This window comes from Toxotes jaculatrix, chromosome 18 (assembly GCF_017976425.1).
Source record: "Toxotes jaculatrix isolate fToxJac2 chromosome 18, fToxJac2.pri, whole genome shotgun sequence".
Taxonomy (NCBI): domain Eukaryota; kingdom Metazoa; phylum Chordata; class Actinopteri; family Toxotidae; genus Toxotes; species Toxotes jaculatrix.
Window position 1 is genome coordinate 12,989,951 of NC_054411.1, and position 18,683 is coordinate 13,008,633.

General features: G+C 41.3%; 1 protein-coding gene across 1 annotated transcript in view; it reads left to right on the forward strand.

Annotated features, from left to right (window-relative positions):
* cacna1aa (calcium channel, voltage-dependent, P/Q type, alpha 1A subunit, a) overlaps positions 1–18,683 on the forward strand; it is a 74,417-nt gene that overhangs the window by 19,142 nt on the left and 36,592 nt on the right. Inside the window, exons 4-21 of the mRNA XM_041061866.1 lie at positions 4,816–4,907; positions 5,803–5,955; positions 6,272–6,459; positions 8,583–8,686; positions 8,853–8,968; positions 9,785–9,829; positions 9,955–10,038; positions 10,694–10,900; positions 11,694–11,806; positions 12,022–12,134; positions 12,243–12,374; positions 12,665–12,737; positions 13,161–13,278; positions 13,594–13,661; positions 13,814–13,920; positions 16,542–16,592; positions 17,476–17,644; positions 17,935–18,566. Coding sequence (XP_040917800.1) covers positions 4,816–4,907; positions 5,803–5,955; positions 6,272–6,459; positions 8,583–8,686; positions 8,853–8,968; positions 9,785–9,829; positions 9,955–10,038; positions 10,694–10,900; positions 11,694–11,806; positions 12,022–12,134; positions 12,243–12,374; positions 12,665–12,737; positions 13,161–13,278; positions 13,594–13,661; positions 13,814–13,920; positions 16,542–16,592; positions 17,476–17,644; positions 17,935–18,566 — 2,565 coding nt within the window. The remainder of the gene's footprint in view (positions 1–4,815; positions 4,908–5,802; positions 5,956–6,271; positions 6,460–8,582; positions 8,687–8,852; positions 8,969–9,784; positions 9,830–9,954; positions 10,039–10,693; positions 10,901–11,693; positions 11,807–12,021; positions 12,135–12,242; positions 12,375–12,664; positions 12,738–13,160; positions 13,279–13,593; positions 13,662–13,813; positions 13,921–16,541; positions 16,593–17,475; positions 17,645–17,934; positions 18,567–18,683) is intronic.

Sequence of the window (18,683 nt, forward strand, 5' to 3'; positions counted from 1 at the left end):
AGTGGAAGGAGGAAAATATGTATTAAATGTCTGTGAACATCCTACTGTTGACATAAGAATACCCTCCGTTAACTGCAGCACAAAGCTCATGTCTCAGATTTGCCACAAAGCTTAAGAACTGGTTAAGAACAGTTTCACAATTTAAGAACAACTGTACATGAAGCCTTGTTCATTTTTTTTTCTTGCCAACTTCTCAAATTTGACATTGCATTGATTTTATTTAAAAAAAAAAAAAAGACATAAAGGAAATCACTACATTCTGAAAGCAGCAGTAGCAGCAGTACTGTTTTCCTGTGTCATTTGCTCACTTGTCAAGTCACGTAGTAAAACTGTGTTACTATAGCATACTGTGTCCACAGAAATTATGGTGTGGGAGTGTTGGCACAGATTATTTTGTTGAGATCATTGCATGTTTGTGTGTGTGCATGTGGTGATTTGGAGAGCTTCATGGGTTACATAAACCTTGCGTATCTTTGCTGACAAAGCACCGGTGAAAATAGTGATCGCCCCCCCCCTCGGCTCTCTCTCTCTCTCTCTCTCTCTCTCTCTCTCTCTCTCTCTCTCTCTCACTCTCACTCATTCACACACACACACAGCTTTCACTCTAGCAGTATGTCCTTATGCTTTAATAAGAGCAATCATGAAGCCAAGCTCATCTCAGCATGGCACAACAGAGTGACTGTAAGAGAGGAGTGAGAAGATGAGTGTCAGTGAGACAGCAGGAGATACAGGAAGGAGGAAGGAGAGGTAGAGCAGAATTAAGTGAGGCAGACTTTAAAACTTCCAGTAAACGCCTCCCCCCTCCAGCCATGTTTTATAATAGGAAATCTTTATGTTTTGAAAATGAAACCCTCTGAGCAAGCATGACACAGCAGTTAAATCATCTCCTGTAGGCACAGGCATTGCTGGTGTTTTAGTGGAGATGTTGCTGCTATATGTAAGCAGGATGTAATGAAAGTACTAAAAATGAAGAGAAACAAAAGCATCATAGAAGAAGAGATTGGTTAATCAGAGAGAGGAAGGAGGTGGAGGACATACCAATCAAAATGAAATTAACATGATAAAGCCCTATTTCAAAATTTTTTCAAAGTAAACAATATATTTACATTGCAATGTAAACAAAACACACCACATAGTCTTGTTCCTGTGTTATTGCCATTTTGCAGCAAAGGTGGATGTTGCAGTATGATGCACACACAGAAAAGATGCTGCAGCACTTACAGCACACATACTGTACATTCCCATGATGCATTATGTACACTGACTGAAGTCAATACATTTTACACTCACACACACACACACCACATACAGCCTTTGTTGAGCTTTCTATGAATGGTGGTTGTGTTTTTAGTAGTGCAGCTCTTTGAAGATGAAAGGCTACTTGGCCTTTCTACCCACCTCTGGCTGAAACCTTTGATAACACACTGACCAGTGCGCACACACAGGCACGCATGCACACACACGCACACATTTCCACTTCAAACATTCCTTTCCATTTCCTACTCACCCCTTGTGCACTTGCAGGCACTCTCTTTAAACACATACAAAGACAAACACACAAATGGCACTTAACATGTCTAAATAGATTAGCTATTCACTACAACCTTGTTGGATGTCAGGTGATTTGTTTGCATCCATGTTTCTGTGCCCAAGTGTGTGTGTGTTGACCTATCTGTTGTAGTAAATTGCCTGAGTGATTTGGCACTGGGAATAAGCTAGTTGTTTTTTATGCCCACTATTGATTACCAGTCCAATTACCCTTAGTTTATAGCCCTTCTTGCCTTGCATCCTCCCCTCTGTGCCTCCTTCTTGTACCCGTGTTCATGTGCTTTTGATTAGACACAACTGCTACAGTGATGTGAAGGAGGAAAGCAAGGAAGGGCCTTGAGTGACCTTGAAATCAACTAAAATTGAAATTTACATTTGCTAAATCTGTGAATTAATGTTAAAAGCAATAATGGTTGATCGTTATCGAAAAAATGGGTTTAATATCAATATGAAAGAGCATTTAAGATTATGCAGTGACACGAAATGCAAAATAGTTGAATCACGGTGCCAGAGGAAAGCAGTGAGACAAGAAAAGCTGAGAGTTTGGAGACGAGATGAAGCAGGTTGGTCAGTGATGTGAACAAAGATAATTAGCCACTTTTAGCTGAAGTCAGCAGGAAAGCAGACGGAGAGAGTGGGCAAAAAAGATTGTGTTTGTGTAATGTGTTAGATTCCCATGAGAAGGGGTCAGTGGGGAGATTGTGTAATAGTAATATTGCTTTTAATGTGATTCCCCTTAATCATCTGCGTTCCTCAGGACGAAGTGCAGGTTGTATATCTGTGTGTTTGCCTGTGTGTGTATTTAGTTTAAGTGTATAAGATGCACTGTAGACAGCATCTCTGTCCCTGATAAGAAGGAAATTGTTTTCCATTGGGTATTCCAAATGACCTACTTTCCAGCGTGCATACGTGAAGAAAATTATTCTCACTCGGTATGTTTGATCTCCAACCAGTGCCTGTTTGCTGTGCAGATGTGTGTGTCTGTGTGTATGTTTTTTTGTCATCTGCTTTTGTATGTGTGTTTGTGTGTGTACATGTGTGTTTTTTCTGTGTAAGTTGTGATACATTTGCATTAAAGAGAAGAGAGGAGGATAAAAACAATCAATCAGGCTCCTCCCTTGGCCCTGTTACCAAGGTGATACAGAGATTCTATCAATGAGCCAAGTTCCCTGTTGCCATGGAAACACTTATGAATGAGAAAGGGCCCAGTCACCGTGGAGACGGTGTGAATGAGGAACTGCCTCATCGGCCTGACACTGTTTGTGACAGCGGATGCTGTTAAGAAACTGGATTCATCACTGTCGTCATCGCCATTAGTACCATCATCATCAACACTGTTATCATCATCCTCATCATCGTTACGTGAGGGTTTTATTTTATTGTATGTGTATATCACACAAGTGTGTGTTCTCAAATACACGTCACACACACGTGTACATAAAGACATGTTTGTGTGTGTGTCTGTGTTCATGTCAGCACACAGTGAAGTATTTGCTCTGTATTCTGTATTTCCAGGAGGATATGTAGCTTATTCCTTCCGGAAACTCCAGCTGTCAGCAGTGTTAAACTGTTTCATCCACACATGCATTCACACCCATTCACCTCCATTTATAGCATTTTTTTTCATTTATAGATTAATTCTGTATATCCCACATTTTGAAAATGGACATCAGTAGCCTAAATGCTGCTCTCCTTTTTTATTTCTCAGTCTAAATTTTGCCTCTTGTTCATTATTTTTGATTTTTACATGCTACATTTCACCTTTCTTTCTCAAATCACCTTCCTCTCTCCCTTTATTGCCATCCTCAATTGCATCAACTCAGTTTTCTGTGTTGCCAAGCTTCTTCTAGGCTAATGAGGAGGGTTCTCGACAATAACATATTGTTAGTAAGAATAGTGCTTTACATTTATTGAAAAATAACAGTCTATCAGAGTAATACAACGCAAGATTCTAGTTCCAGCATGAATAGACAGAAAGGTAGGTTTTAACCTAGTCTTGTTTAAGTGTTACCTCCACCAGCTGTCAATCAGTAGAATAGTGTGATTGCGTTTTTGATATGACTCCCTTTTAGTTATTTAAATTTATATTTTGTATTTCTTTAAAAATGGCACAATGTAGGATTCATTGAGTTGCTCAAGGGCACGTCTGCCATAATGTTTTGGCTGCACATGCAGCTGAAGTACAGTAATGCCGCGTGACCAAACCAGGAACCTCTCAGTTACAAGTCAGCCTCCGATGAGGCATTTGATATCACACAATGTCATTACAAGGACCCTAGCCTACACTAGTGATGGAGCACCTACCACGGGGGTGGTGCTGGTAATACTATACCACATTCAAAACCACAGCTGAGTATACCTGCATCCATAGATCCTGGGTCGGTGTTACTTTTCACTTCTTGCCAATTTTGTGGGTTTCCAAGCAAAGCAGACTGACTTCAGACCTGTGATTAAGGCTCTGCTGTGTCACTGGGCCTTTTAGTGGAACAGAGGAAAATGGAAATGTGTCAGAAAGACCGAACGAAAGAGGGAGAGAGAGGAAAGAGAGAGCGAGAGAAGTGGGAAGGAGGATGATTCACAGTGTGCGTCAGACGAGGGGACTGACTGGAAGTCTGGCGGCTCAAGGGAACATCTTAACCCTCTCAAGTACACACATACACACTCATGCTGTTTACAACTCTTTATTCAGATGATGAGCAGCGATGCAGGTGTTGTAACATGGACAACTCGTTTGCAAACTGTTGACAGCTTGAAGTGAAATCATTTAAACCTACTAAGATTAAAAATAAGCACAAATAAGCAATTCAGCATCTCTGATTCTTCTCATTTGCCAGTGCTCCCTCTCAGTCTTTGTCCTTCTTTCTCTCTCACTGTTTCTTTGTGCCTCTAACTTTCTCTCTCTTCTGCCCTCCCGCTTTGTCCTCCCTTCTTCCCTCTCCTAGCCATCACTCAATCTTCTTTTTCATTTTATAGTCCCTCTGTCATCCCGTTACAAAACACTCTCCCTTCAGCCTATCCCTCTCTCATCCTGATACACTCCTCTGTCCTACTTCACTTGTCAGCTCTATTGATCAGCTCAGCTCTTGCAGGATTTACATACAGTGCTCACCCAGTTGCTTGTAATGACCTGGCATGGGTTTGTGTTAAAGTGTGTGTGTTTGTAAAAGTGAGAAAGACAGGGAGAGGCTGACTGACAGTGACAAGCTTGACTAGCTTAAATATTGATTATCTGTGCACACTTTTGTGCATTTGTCTCTTTCCCTTTAGGATCCTGTCCACTGTGGGTTCAGAATTTGACTTGCGGACCCTCAGGGCTGTGCGAGTATTGAGGCCCCTCAAACTGGTGTCCGGTATTCCCAGTAAGTCAAAACTCTTCATCTCAAGTATGACAAGTATGAAAATGAAAAATAAAGACTTTTTTTGTGCTAGCCTCTCTCCTTTATCCCAAACAATTTCTTTGTCATTCCTTAGCAGTTGAGAAAATGATATTTCTTTTAAGTACAGAACAGTTTCAGGTTTTATTGGGGGATCAAAATAGCATTTTGTGCGTTTTGTGTCAAGGTTTTATGCAGCTTCTGTGTTTTTATGCATAATGCACCCAAAGTGTTCCAACAAAAGTGGTTCTTCCATGCACTCTGCTCCGTTTTTAAATGTTATAGTGGCAGTAGTGTTCCAGCACCACTGCAGTGTTATTAATAGCATTGACTCCACTACAGGGCTGAACAGGCAAACCAAGGCTTACTCATCATAAAAGTCACTAAGCTTCCTGTGAAAACCAAATTAGAGTTCCATTACAATGTGTGATATACATTTGAAAAGGGTGACCAGTTTCCACAAAACAACATTTGGCATGAAATTAAAACGCTCTGCGGAAAATGATGACTTTGAGACTTTTTGTTTGTTGGGAAACATAAATTAGAAAGAACCTTGGGTATGGTTTATTTTACCTCTACTAAATGTGTAGCATTTTACAGGTTCACAGGTCCAATCCCTCCATCACATAGTGTGGTGTGTACTTGGTAAAGGGTGCCTCCTCCGCTGGGTTCAGCAAATGGTTAATAGTGTAATCTGTGAGGCCTGGTGTTAGTGTGTGTATAGTCATAAACTTATGGTACTATTTCCTCCGTGGTTTTTCTGTTAAATAATGAAAAGATCCCAGTACCCTATCCTAATGGCTGAAAACACATTTAAAAAGATGATGTACAATAATGATTATTCCAAAAATCTTAATACTGTTTACGCTGTGTCCTACAGGCTTACAGGTGGTGCTCAAATCCATCATGAAGGCCATGATTCCTCTGCTGCAAATTGGCCTGCTGCTTTTCTTCGCCATCCTCATGTTTGCCATCATTGGCCTGGAGTTCTACATGGGCAAATTCCACACAACCTGCTTTGACAATCACACAGGTAAAGGAATTAGCGTGTCTGTATGTGTTTGTCGATAGAGCAGTCAGGACTAATTTGCTAACATTTTCCCCAGTGAAAACCCTCTCTGAGATAGACTTTAAATAGTCAAAGTACTAAAATGCAGTTTAGTTAATCCATTTTGCTGTCTATGCTTCTTTCTATAATCTCTTCCTCTACATATTTCAGAAAGTAAGTAAAATGCTATTTTGAGCCAGTGGACAGCACACTCCTTTCTTAACAAATCACAAAAAGGCATCATATTTGCATGCGCCTGCCTTCTGTTTTGAAACACCTCCCCACATTCTCTCATGTTCAGGTGAGATCCGAGAAGAGTTCCCATGTGGGACAGAGGCTCCATCGCGGCTGTGTCCACTGGGCACCACGTGTAGACCATACTGGCTGGGACCAAACTATGGCATCACCCAGTTTGACAACATCCTGTTTGCTATTCTCACCGTCTTCCAGTGTATCACCATGGAGGGCTGGACTGACCTGCTCTACTATGTATGTACTGCTGAACAGTGTTTGGGACACACTCACTGACCACCTCATTATACACTTTAGCTTTAAGAAAGATGGTGACTAGGATATTAGGAACGGGCTCCTGGGTAACCAGTCAGTCAGTCAGTGAGTTGTCAATCTCTGTGCTTGTAAATTTAGGCAAGAATGTAAGGGATCATTTCCATGAAGAACAAGATAACTCAAAATGCAAAATACATCAGTCCTTTGTAATGGATGGACTGCAGCCCCTTTGAAACACCTTAGCCGATTAATCAGTTAATTAGTTAATTAATTATTATTTAGAGTGTAAATCAGTGTTTACATTATCACAGGTTTGTTTGCCAGTGGACTCTGTTTTTAGAGACAGTGCCTTTGTTATACTCGGTGGCCATTTTGTGTGCATAAAACTACTACACATTATCTGGAAGGAAAATAAAAAATTAAATATCCAGTCAAATGCAGCTGAATATATGTTTTGTTTGTCTAATATGTCTGTCAATAGTTACAATAGTATTTTCAAGTTTTAATTCTTAGGGTGCAACCATCCATGATTTTTTTGGGTCTCAAAAATGGCTTAAATTCAAGAGTTAAAACGTCTAGTGCTTTTCATCTATGCACTCTGTGCATTTGCCCATAAAATGGGCACCAGGTCTCAAACAGTGTCATCACTCATGCCCAAGACTGAGTAGTTCCCTGCTGTCAGTGGCAACGGTTGCTATGGAGACCAGAGGTAGATGAGGGTCTTCGAGTGTTACTGTAGTCGTCTCTTTTCCCTTCCCCTCTCCCTCTCAGTCCATCTCTTTCTTCCCATTGCTCTTTTTCTTTCTTTATTCCTTCCTTTTTCTTTCTCTCTTGTCTTTTTCTCCTCCCTCCTTTTTCTTTCTTCATTCCTCCCTTCCTTCCTCTCTGTCCCTCTCACTCGCTGTCTCCCTGTGTCCCTCCTTCCCGGTGCTGCTCTATATTTAAAAGGGCCTGTTCAGCCCAAGTTATTCTTGCAGCTGCTGGGGAGGGGAGCGATAAAAGTTTAATGGTAGAAAAAAGGGTCTGCGATATGTTGGGTACACAGCGGCAATACCAGCCTTACATGCAGGAAGACGGAAAGATGGAGAAATACAAGGGGGGAATTGACAGGGAGGCTATGAGAGGCTAAGAGTGCAATGTGGGGAAGAGAGGTGGGGCTCTGGAGGTGAGAAAGGGAAAGTGACAGAGAGGAGGAATAAAATTTGCACGGAGACAGGAAGGGAGTAGGGAAGGTAAGAAGGAAGGAATGAAGGAAAGAATAAAAACACATAAGCAAGCATCAAAATCAACAAAATAAGGATGGGGGAAGCAGGAGGAAGGGGTTTCCAAAGAAGATGCAAACGGAGAGAGAAAATAAGGAGTGAATAAAGAAAATGGAGAGAGAGTCTGGACAGGAGGATGGTAGAGACAGGGAGGAAGAGAGCAAAGCATTTGTGATGCATTATTTACTCTGCACAGAGCAGCTAAATAGAGTGGCCGATATGCATTTACTTATTGAGATGACTTAAAGCAAAGTCATGTCAGCCCTGCTGTTGTTTATATTTCCAACAGCAGTGGACAGCACTTTTGAGTGCACTGACCTCCATCTTTTTAATGGCCACACTGTTTGGATATTTAATGAGTTTAAGGCAAATTTGCAAACATGATGTTTGCTCATAATGATAATGGTCATTTCAGACATATGCCATGTGTGCTATACCTGAATGCAAATACTGTAAATGCATCTTACTTTGACAAGCAGGCCTAATAAATTACAATGGTGTTTACTTTGGTGCGGGGGTGCTGGGATAGACTTTAAAGACTATACCACTGACTTTGAGACACACAGACAGACCAAATCATATGCCTTTACAGTTGATTTGTGATGCAGCTGTTGTTCTACCTATGCCTGTTTCCCTAATATATAATATATGTCTTTCAAATATCAATCAAATCTTTGGTCACTATGAGCTGTGGTGAATTTCCCACTTTAATAAACTGTTAACCAAATGATGTTTCTCTTAGCTTAGATGCTCTTATATCACATTCAGGGGCAAAGAGCAAAACTTTGATTACTTTGTCCAATGTTTGTGTGTGTGTGTGTTTATGTGTATGTGTGTTTCCAGAGCAACGATGCCTCAGGGAGTGCATGGAACTGGATGTACTTCATTCCCCTCATCATCATCGGCTCCTTCTTCATGCTCAATCTGGTGCTGGGTGTGTTGTCAGGGTAAGTGTCTGTTTATGAAACAGGAGTGCGTTTGACAATGATTTGATGAAATCCTTTTTCATCCAACATACATTAATCATTTATGTTATACGTTCCACACTAAAAATGCAAAATGTCTACATTAAAAGTGTCCACTAAGTTTGTGTCCTGTGTCCTGTGCCGGCAGGGAGTTTGCCAAAGAGAGAGAGCGTGTGGAGAACAGGAGTGAGTTCCTGAAGCTCAGAAGGCAGCAGCAGATTGAGAGGGAACTAAATGGTTACCTGGAATGGATCTGCAAAGCTGGTATGGACAGTGTACTATTTGAGTGGTCCATTTTTCACACACACACAGACACATAAAACCATATTGCAAAAAATACCTTGTGTTTTATCATGGTACATTTCATTTTGTCCCCCAATTTTGTAGATTTAAATGTTTATAATGCATTTATATATCAAATGATTTTGAAAACAGGTCTATGTATCTCTAGTGTATCTCCTCCTTTTCTGTGTATTTGTATTTGTAATGTTATTTTTGGCTTTTCACATTGTTATGTATATAGTCAGTATGTCAGTGACATGTCTACTTGAGCCTGCTATACCCTCCGGGGAGGTAGAGTATAGCTACTACACATGATTTGTTCACTTGTGCAGTTAAATATCTGTGAACAGTCTGGATTAAAGTCACTCTGGCAAGATTTAAAAAGACTTGTTACACAAGACCCAGCCTTTGCTCCTAGTTCTCTTTCTCTCTCTCATGTCTTTTCACTCTGACCCATCTGCTGAGGGCAGGAAAGATGTAGAGAAGATAAGAGGAATGGAGGGTTGGATGTTGGATGCTGGAAGGAGCGGATAAAGGGGCAGATAGAAAGGACAGACCTTTGATCTTCTTGAAAAGACAATCTACATAAAAAAACAAGGAAGCTAAAAAAAACAAAGGAGGGAGGGATGAGTAACAAGCACAGGTGCAGGCCAAAGACTGTATCAAGGTTTAATTAAAATGAGAAATGGCAATTAATGATTAAAAAAAAAAGATTGTTTGATATTGTGGAAGTCATCAAACATAAATTTAATGTGATTAAATTCTGTATTAACGTTTTTGTTTGTGTGTGTTTTGTAGAAGAGGTCATCTTGGCGGACGATGAAAATGAAAATGATTATGATGGTATGAATTTGCTGTTCTTATGGTAGCGTTTGTGCATGAATTTGGATTTTTTTTAAATAATGCTAATATATTTAGCATCAATACTATTGTATCATAGAATAAACACAAGCTTTTTTCTATGACAGGGTCCCGTAGGAGAGCCACAAAGAACCATAAGAGCAAAGCTGAGCTTCTAAACCCAGAGGAAGGAGAGGGAGATCTGGCAGTAGGTAAGATATATGTCCTCTCTGTCTCTCACTCACACACACACTCAAAGGCAAACCACAGGTACATACAGATGCTATCTTATCTTGCATATCAGCATTACTTGACCCTGCTCTCCTTCCCCCTCCTTCCCTCTCCTTTTCTCCTCTGCTGTGCACTTCTCTACTCATGTTACATTTTTTTTCTCCTGTCCTCAACCCCCCCCCCCCCCCCCCCCCCCATCTTTCCAGCTTTCTTCTGTCTAACCTGCCCTTGCTGCCTCCTATCTACCTCTCTCCTCCAATGCCTCTTTCTCCAGCCTATTCATCCAAACCAATTCTCCTCATGTTTGTCTTTTCTCAAAAGAGGGATGGTTTTATTTTTGTATTATAGGCAGTTATATATGTTACGCACTGGACATGGAAAGCGTAATCTGTAGACACTACCTAGCTGTTAAGTCATGGAAACACTGCAAACTACATAATTCACTGAATTTGGGCTTGATCTTGTTGCTTACTCTACCTTCTGTGTCTGAGTCTCAAATCATAGAAGCAGGTGACATTGTATTCTGTTTACCTTTTGCTTTTCCCAGAGACTAAATGTGCACAATCATGCCCATAAACCACCGCTAACTTCACTGTACGGTTAATGATATACCATGTACATTGCTTACCCTTCCAGGTTCACCGTTTGCCCGTGCCAGCTTGAAGAGCTCCAAGCTCGAAGGATCAACTTTCAAGCGGCGGGAGCGACGGCTGCGCTTCCTCATCCGTCACATTGTGAAGTCCCAGGCCTTCTACTGGACCGTACTGTGTTTGGTGGGCCTCAACACACTGTGTGTGGCTGTAGTGCACTACGACCAGCCAGAACCACTTTCAGATTTCCTATGTGAGTAGGACGGTGGGGGATACGTGCGTAATTAGTGCACGCATGCACAGATTATCTCTACAAATGCACAAATACTCTCATCAGAGATTACTGGAAGGTAGTGGGTGAGCAAATTCTTAAGTACTTCCATGAAAGAGCTGACCCAACCACTTAACACACAATGTCCTCCTCTTACACAGAGCCTCGTTGTCTCTCGTTTTTCTTCATGTATAAAGCGCATACACATACTCACACACATACATAGAAATTCTTTGAAATGACAAACAAAATAGAAATAAGCCATTTTTGATTTAAAAAAAAATACAAAATATGAAAACCAGAAGGTGCATTGAAATACAATGCAGTGTTTTATATTTTGAAAAAAAAAGCATATAGGCAGCATTAGACTAGTCATCTGCAAAAATGAAAATGTATACAATGGTTTGCATTGTAGACACTTATCACAACTATATATCGACGTTTCTCACACAATAGACCTTTCAAAGGACTGAATTTGGTTTAGATTCTAAGATAAAGATTGGTTTACTGGTTTTTACTTTACCCAAATGGTGTAACCCAGGTGAGACGCTGAACTGTGGAGGTGTGTGGAAGCATTTTGTATTTCAAATGCATACTTAGGTATATGTATAGTAAAACACTTCCCTTCCTTGAAGGGCATGCATGGATGGATGGGTATGTGTATAGGTGGATAATGGCCTTGCAGATACAGGTTGAGGCATGCAGGGATGGATGGTCTCCTCTCACATCTGAGCTTCTCCTCCTCCTCACTGCTTGTCTTCCTCCCTCCATCTAGATTTTGCTGAATTCATCTTCCTGGGGATATTCTTGACGGAGATGTTTATAAAGCTGTATGGCCTGGGCAGACAGGCCTACCTTAACTCCTCCTTCAACTGCTTCGACTGCATTGTGAGTGCCACTGCACTTTGGGACACAGCCACACACAAACACAAACTCACAAGCAGGTGCAAACACTCAGTTCACACACATGAAAACATAACTGTAGATACACACTTAGACCTTACACACACACACACATGCAGTGCTGATTTGCTGATGTAAGCACATTATGGGCTCATTATGATTAATAACCACAGGCTTGCGTGTTTTTGTATTTGTATTAGGTGATATGTGGTAGTATATTTGAAGTGCTGTGGTCCATCATCCAGCCTGGCACATCGTTTGGCATCAGTGTGCTACGAGCTCTCAGGTTATTGAGGATCTTCAAAGTCACCAAGTGAGTCAATTGCAATGTAGTTTTCTTATTTTTCATATTCATATGAAGGACTCATATTATTACACTCATATCAGCCACAACTAAACACATACTTTCTGTCTCTGTCAGGTACTGGGCATCTCTACGTAACCTCGTCGTCTCTCTGCTCAACTCCATGAAGTCCATCATCAGCTTGCTCTTCCTGCTTTTCCTCTTCATAGTTGTGTTTGCTCTGTTGGGCATGCAGCTCTTCGGAGGACAGTCAGTGCTGTTTTCCTTTTCCTCAGCTTCTCCCTCTGTCTCTCTCTCTCTCTCCTGCTTTAATTCCTTTTAATAACCTTCATTTAATTTTCTACCAAAAGATTATTTTCTGTTAAATTCCTGGTTACCTAAGTAAATTCTTGACTAGTTCTTCAGACAGAAATTTGTTGTGCTTGTAAAATGCTTTTTGTTCTCTTTATCCTTCCTTTCTTTTCCTCTCCCTCTCTGCGTTTGTCCTCACACTTCTGCTTTCCAAATCTCTCTCTCCTATTCTTATTTTTCCCTGCTAGGTTTAATTTTGAAAATGGCACTCCTCCGACCAACTTCGATACCTTCCCCGCAGCAATAATGACAGTGTTCCAGGTGAGAAGAGGAGACAGTGTGCTGTAAAGGGGAGGGAGGGAAGCGAAAGGCTGGTATAGGGAGGGAAGCAGAATGGTAGGAAAAGACGAGGACTGGATTAGGACTAAACGATTAAAGGACTTAAGAGGATTTGCACATGCGGAAGTGATATAAAATGTAAAATGCTACTTTTGAATTCTTAAATGTCATTAGTCAAAAGCATAATTGTGCTAAATCTTGTCTACTTGTTCAAGGTGTGTGTGTGTCTGAGAGAGGCTGAGTGTGTTATTTGGCTTTTGCATTTCCAATGAATACAAAATGTGTCCGTGTGTACTGTATGTACTCTATATCAGCATCAGTCTTCAAATCACTAAATGTCCTTGGAGTGGGTATGGCCTCGTCTTACTATTTGTATGTGTGTGTGTGTGTGTGTGTGTGTGTCAGATCCTAACCGGTGAGGACTGGAACATGGTGATGTACGATGGCATCAAGTCTCAGGGCGGAGTCAACAAGGGAATGGCCTTCTCTGTCTTCTTCATCGTACTCACACTTTTTGGCAACTGTATCCCTTGACAGTGAAAATGCAAAGAAGCACACATGCACATGAAACACTCAAACCTATACTTGACATTTACAGTTATGTTTTACATTTTAAGTTTTAGCTGCTCGCTTTAGACTGAATACACATCAATGCAACTGCAGATGCATATGGACACACACAGATATTGACACGTTTTTAGTTCATCTCAGTGCTCATTCTGTAATCCACATAGCTTTTTGTCAGCCAGTTGTTTTGATCAGTTACTGTATGTGCATGTCATATGTGTATGTTCAAACAAACTCCTACATGCTGGATTTCCTTTAACCTCATGTTCAGACACTCTACTGAATGTGTTCTTGGCTATCGCCGTGGACAATTTGGCCAACGCGCAGGAACTGACCAAGGTTCACAACAGTCCAGTTTTACTTAACATCTCAGCACCATTGCTTAGTGATGCTCCTCAACTCAATGAAGTTGTTCTGTATCCCTTATTTGCTTTATTCCTCCCTCATTCATCTCTTGCTTTTGATTTCCTCCCTAATCTCTCTCTGTGCAGGATGAACAGGAGGAAGAGGAGGCTGCCAGTCAGAAGATCGCCCTGCAGAAAGCCAAGGAGGTGGCTGAAGTCAGCCCACTGTCTGCTGCCAACCTTTCCATTGCAGCGTGAGTTTCTGTCTCTATTACTCTCACACTCTTGTTTTTGTATCCATTTTAAAACATTTTCACGTCAGGCAGGAATTTTATGGCAGACCATGTACACATATCTTTAAAGAAAGTAAGTCCAAAACTAGGAGCTCACGCTCTTACTCAGGATTCAGAACCTCAGGGAGAGCACACTGTACCACACTTGTACAAGGAAGAGTTGTGAGGAAAATTGTTAATGGATCAGTCTTTTGTTTAATTTTGGACCCTTACCACATTATATCATCAGGTATCAGTCTGACACTGGAGATGCTATTATTGTGCATCACAGTGAGCCTCGTAGAACTTATACAGATTATATTAAAGTGAATTAACCTAAAGCACACAATCTGATCTCTCGTTTGCTCATTTAGCAGCACTAGTCATAGATGCACTACACAATGACAATAATAATAACAAAGCATCATCCAGTTTTTAACATCCATAGACTGACATGCATATTTTTTTAAATCTTATAACAGTAAATTTAACAATAAGCTAAAACATGTCAGTTTCCTCTTCTCCATCTCCTCTCTCTGTTTTTTCCTCTTTCTTTTTGTCACCCTCTTTTGTGCATACTAAAACACACATACACACACACATAAGCCAGAGTCGGATTGATCTGGGCCAGCCCTCCTCTGGTCAGGAGAGTCAGAATCTTTGATCTCTTTTCTCTGTATACACAGGGGTCTTTCCTTTCACTCCTGGTAAAGTTCACATACTCTCACTCACAGAGACACACACACTCCACATTGTCTGGTGGTCTGTCTGTAATAAAAAGCACAACAGGGGAGCCCAAGCCACACACAAAACACGTACACACTGTCCTGACCTTTACTGCTTTCATACATTAGCCTTTTTATATCACACACACACACATTATCACGCACAGATGCAATGAGCAAACATGCCTAAGAGTTCAATTATAAATTTTCCGCACAGAAACATACTCATGCTCACAAGATCATCATTTCGTGAATCACACTTCTTGTTATCGTATGTGCTGTTTGTATTGCACCTCACTGTGCTGTGAGCATTTGTGTCTGTATCAGTAAACTTTATTTTAGCTTGGAGTCCTATTAAGGTTAAATATTTATTTTTCAATACAGTGCATGTGTATCTGTTTGTGTGTGAGAGAGAGACAGAGAGAAAGAGAAGAGTGTGTTTTGGTTTAATTAGCTACATTTGCATCCTGCAGCAAACTTGCTGGGTTGTTTGCCTAAATGTCTATCCAGAAAACTGGCCACCTGCACAGAACTGTGTATAGAAAATAAGACAGATGTCCCCACATGTTTCTATATCATTTTGTACTTCAAAAATGTAACAGGCCAAGGTAGAGTTTGTTTGTTTTTTTAACTCTGTAATGCGGTGCTAGTTATATAGGGCTGTACTGTGCATTACATTCCACTCTATTAATGTAAATCCAAATCCCTCATTTCTTCAAAGGAAAGACATTGAAATTCCAATGCAGACAGTCCTTGTTTTATTCCAAGCACCAAGTAGGGCTTTTAAACTTGGGGACATCTGTGGTGCATGAAGAATCTCTTAAGAAGATATTCTATGGTAGATTCAGGACGGAGGCTGCCATGAAAGCTACATAACACCCATGCAAGAACAGTTGTAAGGCTGCATAACCCTAACTAGTACTCTCACAAATGCCAACAGAGTGCACCCTTAAACAGCCATGCAGTCTTAACAGATTTCAGAAATGGAGGAGCAGTTTAGTAAATTAGTTTTTAATCATTATACTGTTGAGAGTCTCACCATAGTGATTTCAGTAGTTAATGTATTACACCTCGTGGAATGTGTGTACTGTATACTAAACGAGCTTAACAGTTCTGTAGCAAAGCATAGCATTCTCATTAGATTCCTTAAACTCTTTGTATGATTTATTGTCATCGAGACAGGCTCATGAGAACATTTTAGTGCAATATTTCTGCAATAAGCACACAAGTTATAGTTTCAAAGGCATGTTTTCATGGATGGAATTTGTAAAACAAGAGTGCAATTAAGTCATACAATGGTAGCTAGAAAGATTTAAATTTGAAATTAAAGATACTGTACAAACAAGTAGGAACATCAGAGACATCTAGGAGATGAGACAGATTTTGTTCAAGACACAAAGAATGATCAGATCAGAACAGGGCAGGGTAAGTGTGTGATGCAAGAAAGATGAAATTTGTGAGACTGCAAAAAGGAGGACAAAGAAAAATAAATAGGACTGCTTTAGATTCAGAGGTGGGATAAATTGGTGAGGTGTGTGTGTCTGTGTGTCTGTGTGTGTGAGAATGTCTGGGTGCATGCATTTTGTGTGTGTTTGTGTGTGTGTGTGAAGGGTTGCATTCCAAAATGCTAAATCTTTTTCGGCAAAAATGTTACGATTTATTGACATTCGTTCAGTCTTTGCATTTCAAGAATGTATTTGACTTATTTTAGAATTCTTTTTTTTTTTTTTATTGCGCATTTTATATGAACAGTGACCATTTGTTCAGAGTAGGCAGACTGTTTTTTTAAACGGTGGATGGATAGCCCATTTTGGAATGAAATCCTCCTTCTGTCTGTTCTTTCGTGCCATCTCACTCACCAGCTGTTTCCCTCCTCAGCAACAAAGTACACAGTGAGTGTCACAACGCTACCGACCCCTTTCTGGACTGGTATTTATTTATTTGTTTATTCATTTCTGAATCCCTTCTGTTTATTGACTTTACAATCATTCCTCGCTTTCTTTTGTGCTTTAGAACACCCTCCTTTCTGTGTCCCTTTGTTCTTAACTCTTTTATGAATTACATACCTGGCTTTCTTTAGCTTGTTGTTGGCTTATTTTTAAGAGTATATTTTCTGTTGCCTGCACCTCGCAGTACGGCTGTCGCTTTACTGTGGTTCACTGTTGGCCCCGAGAGAAATGGGATTTAAAGTTGATCACTCTTAGATGTTTTGGAGGGTAAGAAAGGAGGTGGTCTCTGACAGTTTATGGGCGTTTCTGTATCGAGTAGGTTAAAAAAAAAAGAAACGCTGCTCAGTCTGTCGAGCCAATAACAGATTCTTGTGTTCACTGTGATTTTGACACACATCCAGTTAGGCTCAGTGGGGATTTTGGGGCGCCATTTTGGCTATTTGTCCTGCATAAAGCCTGTTCATTAAATTATTCATTCATTAATACTTCAGTTTGGGTAGGTTAATTTTAGATTATGATAACAAAATCTGACCTTGCCTCAGTGTTATCCTCCATTTTGTGTCCCCACATGGTTTACCAAGCTAGGGCTGTCCTGCCCTGTGCTTTGGCAAGCTGTGTAGACACCCAGAACCTTATTCTGTTGAGCTGCCTTGTTCTATAGGTCCAGCCAAATGACCCTTTAAATGTCTGTGGCCCCCAGTGTGTCTTTACGTCCTGGCTATTTTATGTACTTATATTTTGGTGTTGGTTTTCACATCATTCTCACATCTTTGTGTGTATATTTGCGCAGCACTGTATGTCTCTGAACTGGTCTTTAATGCTGTCAATCCCCTCCTGCCTGTCCACCCTGTTTCATTTTGCAGTAAGGAGCAGCAGAAGAACCACAACAAGGGAGTCAGTAAGTCGGTGTGGGAACAACGCACCAAGGAGCTGAGGAAGCAGACTCTGGCATCCAGCCGCGAGGCTCTCTATAACGAGCTGGACCCTGACGACCGCTGGAAGGCAAGGACAGGGAGGGAGGAGCACAACAATGTAAAGGACAAGGCAAACAAAGGCCCCTAGACTTGTGCTATCAGTGTACACAAGTGACGGCAATTATGTCAGTGATGATGAAATGTTACATGTTGCGTACCTGGTGTTTATTTATGTATAGTTTATTATCTATTAAGAGTCGATTTGCCATCAGTAATTTATTTAGACTCTTTTTGTCTTGCTAGTCTTGCACTTGTAGATTATAACTTTATAACTCCTCCTCTTGTCTCTTCTGTATCTTCAATCTTTCCTGTTTCCTGCTTCCTCTCTATCCTCTGCTCTGCTTACAGGTGAACTATTCACGGCACATACGTCCCGACATGAAGACCCACCTGGATCGACCCTTGGTGGTTGACCCCCATGAGAACCGCAACAACAACACCAACAAGACCACTGCCAACAATTCGGACCTCTGCTTCAGCCAGCACCATCCTGCTGATGAGCTCCACAGACAAACACGCCTCCATGAACACAGTGGGCAAGTAGGAGGGGGTGGTGGAGGAGGGTCTGGTCCAGTCAGGGCTCCCCTGGAGCGGGGCGAGTCCACAGAAAGCAAGCGGAGCCGTAAAGGTGACCACCACCACCACACCTCTCACGTTCGATTGGATACTACAGTGATTCCTGGGCCAGGCTCGGAGGAGAGGCCGTCCAGGCGGCATCACCATACCCGGAGCGGCAGTCGAGGTGGAGGGCAGTCGGAGCACAGGAAGCCCCGGTCACACCGAAAAAATGCAGAAGACGGTGAGGATGGCGGGGGAGGAGCTGGAAAAACAGGGAGACACAAGAGCAAAGGGGTGGACGGAGGTGGAGAAGGAGGAGAACAGGAGGGAGCTGGCGATGGCAATGAGAGGAGGCCAAGAAGGAATCGCCATGGCAACCAAACAGAGGGCGAGGGGAAGAGAATGTGCCAGCACAGAAGGAAGTATGTCCAGTGCACGTGGCTGCAAATTTCCAATGCCAAAAAGACATTTTTGGATATTCACTAACTGATGTTTTGGTCTCATTATGATTATCTCTTCTTTGTACTGATGTTTTGTCT